Source organism: Plecotus auritus (assembly GCF_963455305.1).
Source record: "Plecotus auritus genome assembly, chromosome: 8".
Lineage (NCBI taxonomy): Eukaryota > Metazoa > Chordata > Mammalia > Chiroptera > Vespertilionidae > Plecotus > Plecotus auritus.
Genome location: NC_137782.1, coordinates 62,669,257 through 62,688,485, shown reverse-complemented (window position 1 = coordinate 62,688,485; position 19,229 = coordinate 62,669,257). Strand labels below are relative to the sequence as shown.

At 46.8% G+C, this 19,229-nt stretch overlaps 1 protein-coding gene across 2 annotated transcripts in view; it reads left to right on the top strand.

Annotated features, from left to right (window-relative positions):
- Positions 1-1,434: 1,434 nt before the first annotated feature.
- Positions 1,435-19,229, top strand: part of ZNF341 (zinc finger protein 341) — a 64,134-nt gene continuing 46,339 nt past the window's right edge. The window contains exons 1-5 of one of the 2 annotated variants that reach the window (XM_080683678.1): positions 1,435-1,516; positions 7,720-7,830; positions 10,575-10,771; positions 14,453-14,602; positions 18,047-18,298. In XM_080683678.1, the coding sequence (XP_080539804.1) occupies positions 1,438-1,516; positions 7,720-7,830; positions 10,575-10,771; positions 14,453-14,602; positions 18,047-18,298 (789 nt within the window). In that variant the 5' untranslated portion in view covers positions 1,435-1,437. Of the gene's footprint in view, positions 1,517-7,489; positions 7,831-10,574; positions 10,772-14,452; positions 14,603-18,046; positions 18,299-19,229 lie in introns of those variants that run through there. The other variant, XM_080683677.1, reaches the window with a different exon arrangement.

Below are 19,229 nucleotides of genomic sequence, written 5' to 3'. Positions count from 1 at the left end.
TCCCCCCAGAGGGAGGCCCAGGTCGCCTGCGGTGGTGGGCAGGGCCTCCCTCTGTGGGGCGATCAATCTCGGGGCTCCCTGACTGCCAGAGGGCGCAGGCGGAGCTGAAGGACCCCCCCCCCCCAGTGCACGAATTTCGTGCACCGGGTCTCTAGTATTTCTTATAATTATGGCTGGTCCCCAATATTCATTTCTGCCCATAACATAAGCAGAGGGTCTGTAAGGCAATTTAACAGGAACAGGGGCTGGTAGTGTTCCAGAAGGACAGAGGAGTTTTGAACAAATATATATATATATATTACTTTTAGGAGTTATACATTTATTTAGTAAATATAAGAAAATAAAAATTGTGATTTTTTATTATTGCTTTGAATGAGGCTAAAATATAATGAAAACATTTAAAGACAAATCTATGGTAGCCCAGTTGGAGGATTTTGCTCATGAGAGAAATCACAATTGATGGCATCTCCCTGGTTCCCTCCCCCCTTCCCCCATACACACCCGGACTCTTTCTTTTCGTCCAAGTGTACTTCTTTGAAACCACTATCAAACCTTGTAATTAAATACACACCTTGTAATTAAATAATTTTAAAGATTTCGTGCTTGTCTGCTCCTGCCACCCCTAACTCCATGGGAAAACACCACTGGAGATATTGCTGTATAAGACTCAGTGTATAGTAAGCCCTCATGAGCGGCTGATGAAGTGTTTGAGGGTCTGAAGAAGGGGCAGGAGGATCCCTGTGAGATCTGAATGGGCTTTCTGTGGGGCTGGGCTGGAGGTTGCTGAAGCGGGTATTGGGGGTTATGTGACAGAAATGGGGTCCCTGAGAGGCAGGGATGGAGGTCTGTGTGAAGAGGAAATGGAGACCCCAAAAGGTGTAAATGGGGAGGGGGGTTAGGCAATAGCCATTGGTGAATCTCCGAGATGACCAGGGATTAAGAGGCTGAGATGGGAGCCACAGTGATTTCCACTGGGCAGAGATAGGGCTCACTGTGGGAGGGGGAATGCGAAGTCTAGGACAAGGGATGGGACTCTGTTGCACAGTTGGGGCAGGGGTCCTGTGTTCACTGGAGGTCCTTGGGTGCCCGGGTGAGGTGGGAAGGGGGTTGCAAAAGTGGGGGATACCGTGTGCAGTGGGAATAAGGTCTGTGTTGCGGAGTTGGCGGTCTCACATGCTGTGGAGACGTGTGTGCGACAGAGTTGGAGTCAGGTCTAGTGTGGCGGCGGTGGGACGGTGTGCAAAGTTGGGGTATTCAAATAAGGCGGGGATAGGGGTCCACATGCTCCGGTGACTGGATCATCGAGGCGGAGCTGGGGCGCCCGGGAGGCTGGAGTTTCCGCGGGCCATGGCCAGGTTCCAGGAGTGGGGGTTCGGCGGCGGCTCCCGGGCGCCCCCTGGCGGCCCCGACCTCGCCGCCGCCGCCACGGTTCCCACAATGCTCGCGTGGCCCCGCTTGGGTTCCCGTGGCGGCGGCGGCTCCAAGATGGCGCAGACGATCTTCGAGGCCCTGGAGGGTGAGCGGCGGCGGCGTCGTGGGAAGCGGCTGTTCCGCGTTGCGCCCCCTCCCGCCGCGCCCTCGCAGCGCGGGGCCCAGGGCGCGCGGCGGCCGCGGGGCGGAGGGCGCCGGGGCCGGAACAGCCGGGGGGAGGGGCGCGGGCGGGAACAGCCTCGGGAGCCGGGGCCTGGGTGGGAGCCTCGACACCGAACTGCTGCGGAGAGAAGGCTCAGTGGCGGGCGGGCGGGCCTCGGGACCGGAACAGCAGGACAGAGAAAACCCTGGGAGGGAGCCCTGGGACCGGAACAGCCGGGGAAGGCTGGCCCGGCGGGGAGGGGGGCCTCGGACCGGAATGGCACCTGCTGCCGGCGGCCGCGGGAGGGCTCTTGGAGGGAACAGCCGGGAGGGTGGGGCCGTCCGGGCCTGGAACCGCGGGAGAGGGCGGCAGCCTCCTGCGGTCCGTGTTGTGGGAGCTTTTATGGGACGAGACGGCCTAGGCGGCCGGAACTGCTAAGCCAGGCGTTTGACCATGAACTAGTATTGAGCCTCATGCTGTGACATAGTCTCAATTCAGATCAGGAAAGGATAGTTGCCTCCTGTGTGCAATGCCAGGACTTGTTGCTCACAAAGCCAGCAAACACCAGGCGCCTATTTTATGCACCGTCTCGGGGATGCAGAGTTTTACAAACTAAGACCAAGAAAGGATGGGTGCCAAAGTTGTGCTTGGCTAGGACGTGGTGTCCCAGGCCCACACCAGCAGACACTGGGCACGGACTGTCCTATGCTCTGCAAGATCCTAACATGGGAGTGGGCCTCAGGCACAGGGAATTATGGGCTTTGGAGGCTGCAAACGCTGAGAGCCTACTGGAAATCGTGGAGGAAGCCTCAGCAACTTGGGTCATGTCATAGAGTTGATGTTGGTGGGGGTGTGTGTGTGGGATGCAGACCCACAAGTGTTCTTGGAGGGGTGTGATAGGTTGAGTATACACATAATTAGAGTGCAGACTGAAAGTAGGCCAGACTAATGGTATGTGGCTGAGGCTTTGAGCGCTGCAACTCCTCCGGAGATCTCAGCCATGTGTCTTCACTTCTTGGAGGATTGGAGTTCTCACCATGATATAGGGTGTAACCCCCCCCCCCCCCATCTACTCATTGAACCAGACAGTCCCTGTCCCATAGTCCAGTGGAGAACAGATAGAAATGATACAATGAGCAATTATAGAATTACCATACAAAAAAGACAAACAGTAAAGGAAAATAACCTCAGCTGGCACCACTGCTATAATGGTGATGGATGTGGAGGGCCAGGGTCAATGGTGGTTCTCTGGGGGGGGCAATAGGATGGGGTGAGGCCTGCTTTCTCTTGGGTTCCATGGGATTCATCAGTGTTTGAATTTTTACTGCAAGAATGTGTTTGTGTTTGAATTTTTACTGCAAGAATGTGTTCGTATATTGAGTGGTGAATAAATTAAAGAAAAAATCAGTTCTTATAACAGTGTGATGCATGCTGGGCTACGGGGAGGGCAGCAGAACTGTGGGGATCTAGAGATGACCTGGGCAGTGGGAACTGTATTTGCAAAGCTCTGGGGCGAGAGAGGTCTTTTAGGGATTCAGAAGTTCACATGGGTGAGCAGCTAGAGATGAGGCTTGTGAACTTTATCTTGGATTCAGAGTGGAGCTAAGAAAGGATTTTCAGCAGGGGAGCAACACAATGTGATACATGTTTTATAAAGTTCACCCGGGCTGCTCTGAGGGGCCAGAATAGCAGCAGGAAGGTGAATGAGATGACTGCGGTTGTCCTGCTGAGAACTGATGGTGGTGTGGGCCCAAGGGACAGCTGTGGGGTTGGAGAGAAAGTGAACCTGAGTGATATTTAGGAGACAGAGTAGATTTGCTGAAAGAATAGAAATGGGGGGAGGGAGAGGAGATAGGTTGAGGGAAAAATCAAGGGGTGCCCCAGAGGCTGTGGCTGGGTGGACAGTGGTACCCTGTTCTTGATGAGGATTACTGGAAGAGGAACAGACTTGGGGGTGGTGATGACATTTGGTTTGAGTTCAGTTTATTTTTATTTATTGACTAGAGGCCTGATGCATGAAATTCGTGCAAGGGCCTTGGCCCTGGCCCCGCCTGCTGTGGCTTTGTCCAGAAGGACATCCGGTTTAATTAGCATATTACCCTTTTATTATTATAGATTTTAGAGAGGAGTGAGAAAGAGAAACATCAATTTGTTATTCCACTTATTTATGCATTCATTGCTTGAGTATTGTATGTGTTTTGACCAGGGATTGAACCTACAACCTTAACGTAACAGGATGACTCTAACCAACTTTCTCTCCCTGGCCAGAGGAGTTTGAGATCAGTTTACTAGTAGATAGGCACCACTTTTTGAAAAAATATTTTATTATTATTACTTGGTGTTAATCCCTACTTGAGGATTTTTTTAAATTGATTTTTAGAGAGAGTGGAAGGGAGGAAGGGATGGTGGGGGGGAAAGAGGGAGAAACACCGATGTGAAAGAGACGCATCGATTGGTTGCCTCCCGCATGTTCCCTGACTGGGACCAGGATGGATAACTGCAACACAGGTGTATGCCCTTGACTGGGAATTGAACCTGCGACCCTTTGGTTTTTGTGCCAATGCTCTAACTACTGAGCAAAAATGGCCAGAGCTATTTTGAAATAATTTTTTTCTGAAGATTCACATGCAGTTGTAAGAAATAATTCAGAGAGCCCTAATTGGTTTTGCTCAGTAGTTAGAGCATCGGCCTGAGGACTGAAGGGTCTTGGGTTCAATTCCAGTCAAGGGCACACTCCTTGGTTGCAGGCTCGATCCCTGGCCCTAGTCGGGGCACATTCGGGAGGCAACCAATCAATGTGTTTCTCTCGTGTTGCTGTTTCTCTCTCTTTCTCTCCCCATCCTTTCTACTCTCTCTAAAAATTGATGGGAAAAAAATATCCTCTGGTGGAGATTGACAAAAAAAAGAAAAAAGGAATAATACAGAGATGTACACTTTACCTAGTTTTCCCCAATGTAATATCTTGCAAAACTATCCTATCATATACAACCAGTCAACAACACACAGAACAGTTCCATCACTACAAGATGTTGCCCTTTTGCCAAAACCGGTTTGGCTCAGTGGATAGAGCGTCAGCCTGCGGACTGAAAGGTCCCAGGTTCGATTCCGGTCAAGGGCACGTAACTTGGTTGCGGGCACATCCCCAGTAGGAGGTGTGCAAGAGGCAGCTGATCGATGTTTCTAACTCTCTATCCCTCTTCCTTCCTCTCTGTGAAAAATCAATAAAATATATTTAAAAAAAAAAAAAGATGTTGCCCTTTTATAGCCACACCCACCTCCTTCCCCTGCCCCCTTTTCCTGATGCTCGGCAACCACTAGTCTGTTCTCCATTTCCAAAGTGTTTTAATTTCAAGAATGTCCTGTATCCCTAACCCAGTGGTCAGCAAACTGTGACTCGCGAGCCACATGCGGCTCGCTAATGAGTTAGTTTGCCGACCACTGGGATAGGGGCTTAATCACAAGGAACAACAGCCTGTAATTATTGGAATCGAGAGTCTAGGTCAGTGGTCGGCAAACTCGTTAGTCAACAGAGCGGCAAACCGCTGCCCTGACTGGTTTGGCTCAGTGGATAGAGCATCGGCCTGCAGATTCAAGGGTCCCAGGTTCGATTCTGGTCAAGGGCATGTACCTTGGTTGCAGGCACATACCCAGTGGGGAGTGTGCAGGAGGCAGCTGATCGATGTTTCTCTCTTGTCGATGTTTCTAACTATCCCTCTCCCTTTCTCTCTGTAAAAAGTCAATAACATATATTAAAAAATAAAAAAGAACGTCGTGTAAATATAATCACATAGTATATAATCTTTGAGATTGGCCTTTTTTCATTCATCATAATTCCATGGATATTTGTATACTGTTGTGTAAATCAAAAATTTTGTTCCCTTTTACTGCTGGATATACCACAGTTTTTGTTTTTTGTCTCCCTCCCACCCCCCAATATATTTTTATTGATTTCAGAGGGGAAGAAAGAGGGAGAGATAGAAACATCAATGATGAGGAGAATCATTGATCAGCTGCCTCCTGCACGCAAACCAGGCACGTACCCTGACTGGGAATTGAAATGTGATTTCCTGGTTCATAGGTTGATACTCAACCACTGAGCCACACCAGCTGGGCTGTTTTGTTTGTTTGTGTTGAGTCTTTTTTAAAAGCTGGGGCAGTGAAACAAGGAAGGGCTTAGGATAGAAGAAGCTGGAGAGAGACCAGGTGGGGCTTCTTTGGTTCTCTAGAAATATGGGAAAGAAGTGAGCCAAGGCGGGGCTGCTGTCAGCTCACTGGAGAGTCAGAGAAAAGGGGCTTGGAGACAGGTTTCAGGGGTTAGCCCGGGAGAGCGGCCACTGCCCATTGCTGCCCTGGTTGCAAGTCACCTGGGGACCCTTAGGGTTTAGGAGATGCATGCCTGTGTGGAAAGAGGGGAGAGGGGAAGGGAGAGTGAGCCTGGATATATCATGGTTTAAACATTCACTTGTTGAAGGACATTTGAGTTTGTTCCAGTTTTTTTACTATTATAAATAAAGCTGCTCTGAATGTTCATGTACAGATTTGACACAAATGCTAACATACAATTTTGCATAAACCCTTAGAAGATTTACTGAAGCTCATTCAGGGAAGCATGAACTGCGATATTAGGGAGAAAGAGTCTGGGGGTGAGTGAGGCTGCCCAGGGAGAGTATAAGAGGGGAAGGAGAGTCCTGACAGAAGGAGCCCTTCAAAATAGAAACATTTAGGGGATAGACAGGAGAAGCAGAGAGTAAAGGAGGCTGGGTAGGAGCGAACAGAACAGAAAGGTGGGAGAAGACCCTGGAAAGGTGATGTCCTGAAGCCAAGGAAGGGAGTGTTTCAGGAAGGAATGTCTGATGCTGCCAGATGGTCTTCAGTGGTATTGGTGGGATAGTAGGGCTGAAGCCCCACTGGAGTGGGTGAAGGAGGATTGGGAGGTGAAGGATGTTAGATGGCTCTCATCAGATGCTTGATGTTGAAAAAAAGAGGAGAGATGGGAACATGGGTTCGAGGAGGGGCATTCTAGAGAGACCTGTGTCCTGGCTCATGGGAAGGAGAGGGGCTAGTTGGTAGCGAGTGGTTTCTGAGGGAGCAGGAGGGGATGGATGTAAGGGCTGGCCTCAGGAGGGACATAGCCTGCATTGTAACAGAGAAAAGTGTGGGTTCACTTTGGCTGTGGGAGCTAATGGTTATAATTTGCATTGCAGTTAGAAGCTAGGGCAGGTGTCCAGGTAAGAGCTGACAAGTTGGGGACAGAGCATTGGCTATGGGGACAGACAGAAGGAGGCACCCTCTGGGTTATTTGGGAGGAAGCAGTTTAGGTTTGATGAGGCCTGTCCTCCAGCTAGTGACATGGCTGGACAAGTTTATTACTGTGAACCTCAACAGTGACAACTAGTTGGAAAACATGGAAATAGTATGCTTCTCAAGAGTCCCCTGACTACAAATTAAGATTATGCTATTTATTGAGGAACAAAAAAGACAAGCATGCATTGGAAAACAGGGGAAGTAACGTTATCCAAGTGCAAACAGATTTGTGGGGTTGGTGGGGTGTGGGCAGGGAAGACTTGGTGATTTTCAGAGGAGCTGTATTACTTAGGATTAGATTCAGCCATGATTAAGAGAGCAGCACAGCGTATCAGTGGCTTAAATAGGCCGCTAGAAGTTCATTTCTCTCATATGGGAGTTAGGAGGAAGACAGTCCAGAGCTATGAGGGTGACTGTGTTCTGCAAGATTCTCAGAGGCCCAGGATTTTTCCACTTTTTTGCCTTGCCCTGGGGCATGGCCCTTGTCCTCCTGATCTGGGATTCTTATTTTCTGAAGCAGATGGAGGGTAGGACAAATAAGGGGGTTGAATACCAGGCAGCTTTTAAGAAAATTTTCCAGAAACTGCCATATGCACCGCATTGGCCAGAACTTAAACATTCCGTGGCTGCAGGAGTGGCTGGGAAGTGTAATCTTTATTCTGGAACCATGCTTTTGGCCAAAGTCTTGGGTTCTATTGCAGTGGAAGTAGGAGAGCATGTATATCAGGGCACAATCAGCTGTCTTTGCAGTGGGGGCCTTGCAGTGGGGTCTGGCTTGTAAAGGTGATGTCAGAGCAGGATGCTGGGCCCACCTTCCAAAGAGGTTGCATTTATTTTTTCAGGAATGGACAATCAGACCGTCCTGGCTGTCCAGTCATTGTTGGATGGCCAAGGAGCAGTCCCTGATCCAACAGGCCAGAGTGTCAATGCACCCGCTACTATCCAGCCACTAGGTGAGTATCTGCTCAGGTTCACCAATGGGAAGGGTGAATGGCTCCCCATGAAAAACAAGTAGTACTCATGAGAGGATGTGGGAGTAGACTGCCCACTGTGGTCCCCAGGATGTACTCTGGTGTCTGAACCTTCTCCCCTTCCTCCCAGGCTGGATGCTCAGGCTAATGCCTTTTTCTGCTCAGCTCTAAGAACACCCTCTCTCAATCACTTAGTGAATGCGGGGATCATGACACCAGGAATGGCTAGGAGTCCTGATGCTTAGCAATGTTTGTACCTTTGACCCAGAAGTCGTTTCTCAGCCTCCCCTCTATGGAAAGAACAGGATGAGTATGACTCTCTCCAATTTACAGACCATGCCCCTAAGACAGAAAAGTTCTTTTTCTTTTTTTTAAATATGTTTTTATTGATTTTAGAGAGAAAGCAAGGGAGAGGGAGAAAGCGAGAGAGAAACATGGGTGGGCTGCCTCCTAGGGAGTGAGCCCACAACCAGGGTATGTGCTCTGACCAGGAACTGAACCAGCGACCTTTTGGTGCATGGAGGATTGGGAGGTGAAGGATGTTAGATGGTTCAACTGAGCCACACTGGGCAGGGCAAAGAACTTTTAGAGCCCGGTGTGAGTCTGTGTTCAGTTATTATTCCACAGACATATTTGAGTACTTGGGAACCATGTTGGGAACAGAGAGATACACACCTGGGTTTGAATCCTTGTTCCTGGCTCTGTGTCTTTGGGCAAGTGAGTTAACCTCTCTGTGTCTGAGTTTTCACATCTGTGAAATGGGGATAATAGTCTTACCTCATAGAAATCTTGTGAGGATACTTGGGATACTTTTGTAGCTGTTATAAATAAGAAATGCAAGTTTCTTGTGGTTTTGTTATCAACGAGTTTGTGTTCTTATCTCCTGATATAAAAGAATTTAGACCAGGAACACTGATAAAAGCAAAGGCAGATTTACTGAGGCTCTGCAAAAGGTAAGAACACTGAGCTAGGGTCCCAGGTTCTGCACACCAAATGTGGGGCGTGGGGAGTTTTATTCCTTGGGAACACACAAGTTGCAGGGGTTAACCAACCATAGTGTAGGTTGGCTGACTTTTTCCTTTGTAGGAATGCTGGGGTCCCACTGAAGTCTGGGTACATGTCAGTAAAGCAAGGCATTCTGAGATTATGCAAGACTTGCTATGGGATGCAGGAAGGGACTTTTCTAACCAGGTATTGAGTTTGTCTCTAGGGTTTGTGGCTTGGCTTTAAATCTGAAAAACAACTTAAAAGAAGTCAGGTTAGCCCTGGCCGATGTGGCTCAGTGGTTGGAGCATTAGCACATGCACTGAGGGTTGTAGGTTTGACTCCCGGTTGAGGACACATACCTGGGTTGCAGGTTCATTTCCCACCCCTGGTCAGGTGCGTGCAGGAGGTAATCAGTCGATGTTTCTCTCTCACATCCATGTTTCTCTCTCTCTTTCTCTCCCTCCCTTTCACTCCCTCTGAAAACCTATGGAGAGAATATCCTCCATAACAACAACAACAACAACAAAAAATGATAAAAGAAGTCAGGTTAATTCCTGGACCATTGTTTTATAGCTATCTATTGATAACTGCCATAGTTCTGGCTTGGCTTAACTCGATGGAACAATTTTGGGGAACATTTTATTCTACCTATTTTAGTTTATACAAGATTAAAGTTTATTTTTCTGTTATATGAAGTACTGATGGGCATTTGGGGTGGGTAGGTGAGACCCAGATTCCTTTCTTGTGGCTGTACTATCCTCAACATGCTGCCTAGGATGGTTGCTCCAGCCTCTCACTTTCATTTCCACATTCCAGCCAACACGAGAGGAAGAAAGATGGAAGTGTAAGTCATACTTCTTCCTTTTAAGAAGAAGTTGCATAGATTTCTGGTCTTGTCCTATTGGTCAGAGTTCAGTCAGTCATATGACATGTCTAGCTGCAAAGAAGGCTGGGAAATACAGTCTTTAACTAGACAGCCATGTTTCACACTGAAATTTGTATTGAGAGTGAATATTGAATGACAATTTGACATTTCTGCTACAACATGCCAAGTGCTTAGCACAGTGAGTGGCCTGTAGTAGGCCCTCAGTAATGGGTCGTGTTCAGTAGCTAATCATTCATTTAGTTTTTAATTCATTCAGCAAGCACCCCCTGAGGGCCTCCTATGTGCCCAGGACATACTGTAGTTATGGTGAAAAGTAAGACATATTTTTTCCCTTGGGGTCTCACAGTCTGGTGGTGATGAGAAAAGTGTGATATGAGAAGGCACTGTGGCCACTGCTTTAGGAAAGCTTCCTAGAGGAGGTGACATCTGAGCTGAGCCCTGTAGAATGAGTTGGTCTGAGTGAGGCAGCTTGACAGGTGAAAACTGGATGCAAAGCCACCGAGGAGTGTGATCATGTGGCCTATTTGGCAACTGATGAATAAATTGAGGCAGGGTAAAGATTCTGAAGTCCTCAACTTTGAAGCGAACCCTCTTTACTATTTCCTGAATCTAATTTTTTGATACCTTCATGTACATGGCTAGATCCTCCCATAGGTGCCTATGTGGTTTTGAAAGCTCCTAGGAAGCACAAAATTGGCACTTGACTTATGCACATGGAATCACAGAATGCTGTTAGATCTGCTGTCCTCCTGGTCCATTTGCAGGTCTCCTCCCATTTCTCACTATAATACCTACTCCTTTATTGCTTTTCTTTTGTTATTCTCCTCCTGCTGCTGTGTGGTGTGACCCCTAGATGATGAGGATGTCTTTCTCTGCGGGAAGTGTAAGAAGCAGTTCAACTCACTGCCGGCGTTTATGACCCACAAGCGGGAACAGTGCCAGGGGAATGCCCCGCCCCTGGCCACAGTATCACTGGCCACCAACAGCATCTACACGCCTTCAGCAGCACCCACAGCAGTCCAGCAGGCCCCACCTCCTACGAATCGCCAGGTATTCATTCAATTGTTTATTCATCCATTCAGCAAGGTTTGTGGGGGTTTTTCGAGTACCTGCCATGTGTCAGGCATTGTGCAGGCATTAGGGGTACAGTTATGGACAAACAGACCAAGTCACTGCCCTCATGGATTTGAGTGAGACAGACAGTACCCAAACAGATTTGTAGAGATATACTTTTTTCAGGATATTAAATGCAGAGGGATGGAGGATGTCATGACAAGGGTAGGAGTTTTTGCCATTTTTGTATGTATATGGTGCTTGGGGGAAGGCTCTGTGAAGAATTGACATTTGAGCAGAGATAGGAGAACGAATCTAGCAACCAGTTTGGGGAAGAGTATTCCAGGATATGTGGTCAGCAAGTGCAAAGGCCCTGAGGCAGTTGTGTGCTGGGAACAGCAAGGAGGTGAGAGTGCTGGATCTGAATGAGTGAGGAGGAGGGTTGGAGATGATAAGCTCAGAGAGGCAACCAGGGGATCTTGATAGATCATGTAGGACTTGTGGACTTTTATTCTAAGAAATAGGAGCCATTGGGGGGTTTTGAGCAGAAGAGGGAGAAGATCTTATTTACACTTTAACTAGGTCACACTGGATGCTGTACAGAGAACAGAGTTTAATGGCAGTCAAGAGAGAAAGCCAGGAGTCAATATCCATGACTATATTGTACTGTTGTACAATAGGAGACTGTTGTACAAATCCAGGCAGGGGGTGGTAGCTTGATCAGGGTAGTAGTGGTAGAGGTCGTGAGAAGGATGAGATTTTGGAAATATTTTGAAGAGCTTGTGGATAGATTGAGTGTGAGGTGTGAGATCAAGAGGAGTCAAGGGTGACTCCAGAGTTGGAGTCGCCATTAACCAACATGGGGAAACGGCTAGGAGAAGATTGGAGGGGATGTTAGGAGTCCAGCTGGACATGTTGGATTTGAGATGCCCATTAGACTTTTAAGTGGAGGCCGCTGTGAAGATGCAGACAGATACACAACTCTGGAGGTCAGGGGAGAGGGCCCGGCTGGAGGTATCTGGAGAAGCTTCCAGAGTCCTCAGTCAGGAACACGGTTCTGGAGCAAAGACACCCATGGTGGGGTCCCTTAAGGCAGTGGTCACCAACCGGTGGTCCACGGACCCCTGGAGGTCTGTGAGGTCTGAAAGGGTGGCGACCGCTGCCTTAAGGCAGTGGTCGGCAAACTGCGGCTCGCGAGCCACATGCAGCTCGCGAGCCGCGGTTTGCCGCTCTGTTGACTAATGAGTTTGCCGACCACTGCCTTAGGGAAAAACACTTAAAAAACATTTTAAGAATGTACTAATGTCTTTAACCTGAAGTCAAAACTTCTGGGTAAGAGTAATGCCTTACAGCAGTGGTCGGCAAACTCATTAGTCAACAGAGCGGCAAACCGCGGCTCGCGAGCCACAGTTTGCCGACCACTGCCTTAAGGGATTGAAGAATCCTTATAAAGGGAGCTGGGCATGTTTCAGGATGCCAGGTCAAGGAGTCGAATTTCCCTGATTTCCTCCTTACTTCTTTAAAACAGTGGTTCTCAACCTTTCTTTTTTTTTTTTTAATGTTTTTTTAAAATATATTTTATTGATATTTTACAGAGAGGAAGGGAGAGGGATAGAGAGCTAGAAACATCAATGAGAGAGAGACATCGATCAGCTGCCTCCTGCACACCTCCCACTGGGGATGTGCCCGCAACCAAGGTACATGCCCTTGACCGGAATCGAACCCGGGACCCTTCAGTCCGCAGGCCGACGCTCTATCCACTGAGCCAAACCGGTTTCGGCGGTTCTCAATCTTTCTAATGCCGCGACCCTTTAATACAGTTCCTCATGTTGTGGTGACCCCCAACTATAAAATTATTTTCGTTGCTACTTCATAACTGTAATTTTGCTACTGTTATGAATCGTAATGTAAATATCTGTGTTTTCCGATGGTCTTAGGCTCTACAGCAGCAGTTCTCAACCTCTGACCCACAGGTTGAGAACTGCTAGCAGGATCGCTTAAGACCATCGGAAAACACAGATATTTACATTACGATTCATTAATAGTAGCAAAATTACAGTTATGAAGTAGCAAAGAAAATAATTTTATGGTTGGAGTCACCACAACATGAGGAACTGTATTAAAGGGTCGCGGCATTAGAAAGGTTGAGAACCACTGCTTTAAAACATTATCTTCATTCATTGTAGTAGTCATAATTCTTGTCATCAAAAATGAAAGCCTTCATGCCCAGGCCCATAGGACATGTAGATTGAAACTTTTCAAGTTGCTACAGACATCTAACACTGAACCCAGTTCTTTTTCTCACTCTTTGAGTATGAGTTTTGTTATCAGAAAATATTCCCGCCCTGACCAGTTTGGCTCAGTGGATGGAGCGTCAGCCTGCAGACTGAAGGGTCACAGGTTCGATTCCGGTCAAGGGCATGTACCTTGGTTGCGGGCACATCCCCAGTGGGAGGTGTGCATGAGGCAGCTGATCGATGTTTCTCTCTCATCGATGTTTCTGACTCTCTATCCCTCTCTCTTCCTCTCTGTAAAAAATCAATAAAATATATTTAAAAAAAAAAAAAAAGAAAAGAAAATATTCCCCCAACACCTTTTTTTTTTTTTTTTTTTTTTTTTTTTTCAATAAAAGGAGAGGGAAAAATTCTTCCAGTCTTGGGCGAGAAAATAACTTCAGAACACCAACAATTGGCCCTGGCCAGGTAGCTCAGTTGGTTAAAGTGTCATCCTGATACAAAGGTTTGGTCTCCAGTCAGAGCACATACTAGAATCAACCAATGAATGCATAAGTAAGTGAAGCAACAAATTGATGTTTCTTTCTCTCTCCCTCAAATCAATAAATAAAAATTAGAAAAGAAAAGCAACAGGTAAACAAAACAAAATACCCTTTCCATCTACTGATAGGATCAGGTTTGACACTCTCTTATAAGATCTGCCTTTCATCCTCACTGTTAACCTGAGAGCATATTATTATTTTTATTATTCATTTATTTGTTTGAAAGCAATACATGTTTCCCTTCTTTGTAAAAGAATGTTACAAATCAAAGCCCCTGTGGCACTATTCCTCTCCCTTGCCCCCAGGTAATTACTGATAGGTATCCTTCTCAACCTTTTAAGATACTTTCACATACTTATTTAAGTATTCACAGAAATTATATAATAGTATCATTTTAGATTTTTAAAAATAAGAGTACATAATGTACATGTTATTATATATTTTGATTTTTCATGCAATACCTTTTACCTGCTGTATAGTATTCTATCCATGACTGTATTGTACTTTTTACTTTATTGAATTATAAGAAACAACACTGTGCAGAATACTCTTGTTCATGAACTCCCTGTGGACATGTGTGCTTCTCTAGGATAGATGCCGGAAGTATTATTTCTGGGTCGTAGATTATGACTTATTCCTCTCATTTGATAGATAGGGAAATGGAGAGTCAGAGAAGTGGAGTGACTTTCTCAGGATCACACAGCAGCAGGGAGCATCAGAGGTGGAAATGGAATTTAGGTCTGTGGGACTTCGGAACACAGATCTTTTGCATCCTGCTCTCTGCTTCTTTCCAGAGCCTCACACATGTTCATTCTTCTCTCTCTCTCTCTCTCTCTCTCTCTCTCTCTCTCTCTCTCTCCTCCCCCCCCCTTCCCTCCTCCCCTCCCTCCCTCCCTTTCTAGATCTCCACGTATATCACAGTGCCTCCGTCCCCGCTAATCCAGACCTTGGTGCAGGGGAACATCTTGGTGAGCGATGATGTGCTCATGTCTGCCATGTCAGCTTTCACATCCCTGGACCAACCAATGCCCCAGGGCCCCTCGCCTGTGCAGGTAAGAAGGAGGCTAACTTTTCACAGGATCTTATTCCAGGCCTGCATGTTGACTCCTGCAGATTCAGAATCTTGTGGAAAGAAGGGGGCTTGGCCCCAGCTCTCCCCCATGCTGAGGAGGACAGCCAGCCTCCCCTTGCCCAGCCCTGTGGGTGGGAAGGCTACCACATTAAGGGGGACCCAGAATGTGACTTTGGAATTTCATAGCCACAGTCCAGCTATTTTGACTCCTGTTTTTATTCTTAACAAAAGTGTTCCATGTCCATTAGAAAATACACAAAAAAAAGTAAAAAAAAAAAAAAAAGTTTATTCATAATCTGGAAAGTAAAGTGATAATGGTAACTGACTGCAATGTGCATTTCTTGGCTGGTCCTGGGTTGTGGGGGGTGGAGCTATAAAGGCATTATTGGGGAAATTAGAATATGGAGGGATTTGAATATTTTAGATAATAGTATTAAATTTACATCCAACTAGAGGCCCGGTGCATGAATTTGTGCACGGGTGGGGTCTCTCAGCCTCGCCGGAGATTGGGGCCGATCTGGGCCGTCTCGCCCAGTCCCAATCAGGGCCAATCAGGGCCGGTTGGTTGCGGGGAGGGACTGTGGGAGGTTGGTCAGCCATGGGAGGTTGGCTGTGGGAGCACACTAACCACCAGTTGAGCGTCTGCCTGCTGGTGGTCAGTGCGTGTCATAGCGACCGGTCGACCTGTCATTCGGTTGACCCGTCGTAAGGGTCACTTAGGCTTTTATATAGATAGATTCCTGAGTGTGATCATTGAATTTTGGTTATATAGGAGAATATCCTTGTTTTTAGGAGATGTATCTGTTCAGTTTGAAGAACAAAGTGTTATGATGTATGTAGCTAATTCTCAAGTGGCTTGATGAAACAGCATATATATGTGTGTAATAACTGAGTGAATTAAATGAACTATGAAGAGTGTTCAATATATTCTTTTTTTTATAGAGGTTCTTTCTAAAAATATTTTTTTATTGATTTCAGAGATGAAGGGAGAGGGAGGGAGAGAGATAGAAACATCAACAATGAGAGATACACATCGAGTGGTTGTCTCCTACATGTGCCCCAACCAGGGCTGGGGATTGAGCCTGCAATTGAGGTACATGCCCTTGACCGAAATCAAACCCTTCAGTCTGCAGACTGATACTCTATACACTAAGCCAAATCAGAAAGGCTCAATGTATTCTTTTTGCAATCTTTCTGTAAGTTTGGAATTTTTCAGGATAAAAATTGGGAAATCAATCAATCAGTCACTCATATTCTCTCCACTCAGAGAAAGCACTATCAGAATTTTGGCTTTCCTGACCTTGAATGCAAATAAAATTAGAAATAGGTTTTGAAAAAACATTTACAATATACACACCTATATAAATGGGTCATGTTATATGCACAATTCTGGAATTTTCTTTTCTTACTTTGCCTTTTGTTTAACCTCATGCCTATAACTGTACATCAGTATTTCCCAAAAAGTTCATTGGAACACTGGCTCCTTGGGATTTTCCAATATAATAAGGATCTCTGGTCAAACCAGCCTAAAGTGGAGGCATTCTACTTCTTCCCTTGCTTTGTCCCTGTTTTTATTCCTGCAGTAAAGAAATACTTTTTTTTTTTTTTAATATATTTTATTGATTTTTTACAGAGAGGAAGGAAGAGGGATAGAGAGTTAGAAACATTGATGAGAGAGAAACATTGATCAGCTGCCTCCTGCACACCTCCTACTGGGGATGTGCCCGCAACCGAGTTACATGCCCTTGACCGGAATCGAACCTGGGACCTTTCAGTCTGCAGGCCGACGCTCTATCCACTGAGCCAAACCGGTTTTGGCTACTTTTTTTTTTTTTTAAGAAATACTTTTGATTTTGTCATCCCAGATTTTTCCCAAAAAATATTTGACTGTGGAACCCAAGGAAGAGCAATTAAAAGGAGCACCCTTTATGAAATACTACTTAGCATCATCGTTTTAACAGCTGTAAAGTATTCCATCATGTGATGGGTCACCCTCTACTTAGCCAGGCTTCTGTGGATGGACATGTAGGTTGTTGCCATTTTTTGCTGCCATAAAAACTGCTGGAGTAACATCCATGTGTCCACCTGCTTGGTTATTTTTATAGAATAAATTTCTAGAACCCATGGCTGTATTTCAGGGGTCCATAGCTACCCACCCATGTGGTGACTCCCTAGAAAGACTCCCAGGATTTAGGATGGTTGTACTCATGGCTGTGGTTTATTACAGCAAAAGGATGCATAGCAAGGTCAGAAGGGAAAAAGGCACATCAGCTGGAGTCTAGAGCAGGGGTCCTCAAACTACGGCCCGCGGGCCACATGCGGCTTGCCGAGGACATTTATCCGGCCTGCCGGGTGCCGCTGCCTGTCCTGCTTAGCAGCCGACTCGTCCTGGGCCTGCAGTGCGCATAGGAATTTGTTCATAGTTTTTGTTTTTTTTTAAACTATAGTCTGGCCCTCCAACGGTCTGAGGGACAGTGAACTGGACCCCTGTTTAAAAAGTTTGAGGAACCCTAACCGGTTTGGCTCAGTGGATAGAGCATCGGCCTGCGGACTGAAGGGTCCTAGGTTCGGTTCCGGTCAAGGGCATGTACCTTGGTTGCGGGCACATCCCCAGTGGGGGTGTGCGGGAGGCAGCTGATCGATGTTTCTCTCTCATCGATGTTTCTAGCTCTCTGTCCCTCTCCCTTCCCCTCTGTAAAAAATCAATAAAATATATTTAAAAAAATAAAAAAAATAAAAAGTTTGAGGACCCCTGGTCTAGAGGAATCCAGGTGTAGGTTTCCAAAGTTCTCCTCCTTGGGGGATCAGGGAGAGGCTGCACAAAGCACACTTATTCCTCCAGCAATGAAGAGCAACAACACGTGTGCAGTATTTCTGCCCAGGGAAGCACACCTAAGACTCTGAGACTCAGGCTTTTATTGGGGATTGGTCACAGATATCCAGCCGTTATGGTAAAAACTCTAGACGCCCAGATGGTAAGGAAGTGTTCACCATAAATCCCATTATTTGTGCAGACAGTCTAGGTGAGTTGATACAATATGGTCAGTGCCCCAGTTGGGCAAAAGAGCCTTATCAACATAGGGAACCTGCTACAAGGCAGGTTCTCAGATGCCCGTTAAGAGCCAGTCCTACAGCAAGCCTTTCTAAAGACAGCAACATTAGGCTGCTGTGTGAACTCATTCCTGCACAAACTGGGCCATTTTTGCTGACTTTCACAAAGGAAAGGAATAGCAGCACCTAGCTGATGGCTCCTCTGAATTCTCCCATAACTTCGTTTCCAAGCCCCCTCTCAGCATTGTCCTCTGCGCTGCCTTGGGAGTGGCTGTTCTTTCCACATAGCTAAGGCAAATGTCCTTCCTCACTTAGAAACAAGACAGCTGGTGTCAAGAGACTATGACGCTTTAATTTTCTCTTCTGATTTCAGAGCAGCCTGAACATGCATTCTGCGCCCAGCTACCTCACCCAGCCTCCACCACCCCCTCAACCCCCTCCACCACTGCCCCCACCCCCACCCCCTCAACCCCCACCTCCACCACCTCAGAGCCTGGGTCCCCCTGGGCGTTCCAACCCTGGTGGGAATGGCGTGGTGGAGGTGTACAGTGCCACGGCACCCCTGACTAGAAGTGGAACAGTGGAGATCCAAGCATTGGGAATGCAGGCCTACCCACCCCTGGAGGTGAGCAGAGGTGGGGTTTGGGGTGGAGGTGGAAACACTGGTCATGGTCATTATGGGTAACCCAGACCTTTCCTAAGCACCAAACGTGTGCCAGACACTGCTGGAGATACCATGGTGGGGGGTTGCAAAACCAGATCATGTTGTGTACCACATCAGGGGAGAGAGGGGCTTTAATCAAGCCATCACTGCTGTAAATGTAAAATGCAAACCATGAAAAGGTAGTGTGAAATAGAGGGTGTAGCATACAAGCAGCCCTAAGGGAGTGCTCAGAACAGTCAGAGAATACCTGTTTGTTGGGGAGATGATTCCAAAAAGTATCTATGTTATCTCTTACTTTTTTAAAAAACTAGCAAGATATATTAGTTAGCTATGGGTCTGTAAGAAATATCCACAAAGCTTCAGTGGCATATAGGAAAAACCATTTCTTGTTCTCACATCTATGGTGGTCAGTGGCAACTCTGCTGATCTTGGCTGGGCTACCCCTGTGTCTGGAGGTTGGCTGGCTGTCGGCTGCTCTACCATGGTCTGGGGTGGGATGAGTGGGGTGACCCAGCTCTGCTCCATGCATCTGTCATTACCCAGCACGTTAGCCAGGCAGTGGTGGAGATGCAGTAATGCAAGCAGAAGTGCTCAAGGCTTCTTGAGGCTTAGGCTTGTAACACAGTGTCACTTCTATTGTTCAAAGCAGGTCTAAGGCCAGCTTAGATTTAAGTAATAAGGAAGCCTGCCAGTGTGGCTCAGGGGCTGAACATTGATCCATGAACCAAGAGGTCGCTGGTTCGATTCCTGGTCAGGTACATGCCCAATAGGGGATGTTTCTCTCTCATCCATGTTTCTATCTCTCTATTCCTCTCCCTTTCTCTCTCTCTAAAAATCAATAAAAACATATTTTTAAAAAATAAATAAGGAAATAGATGCCATCTCTTAATGG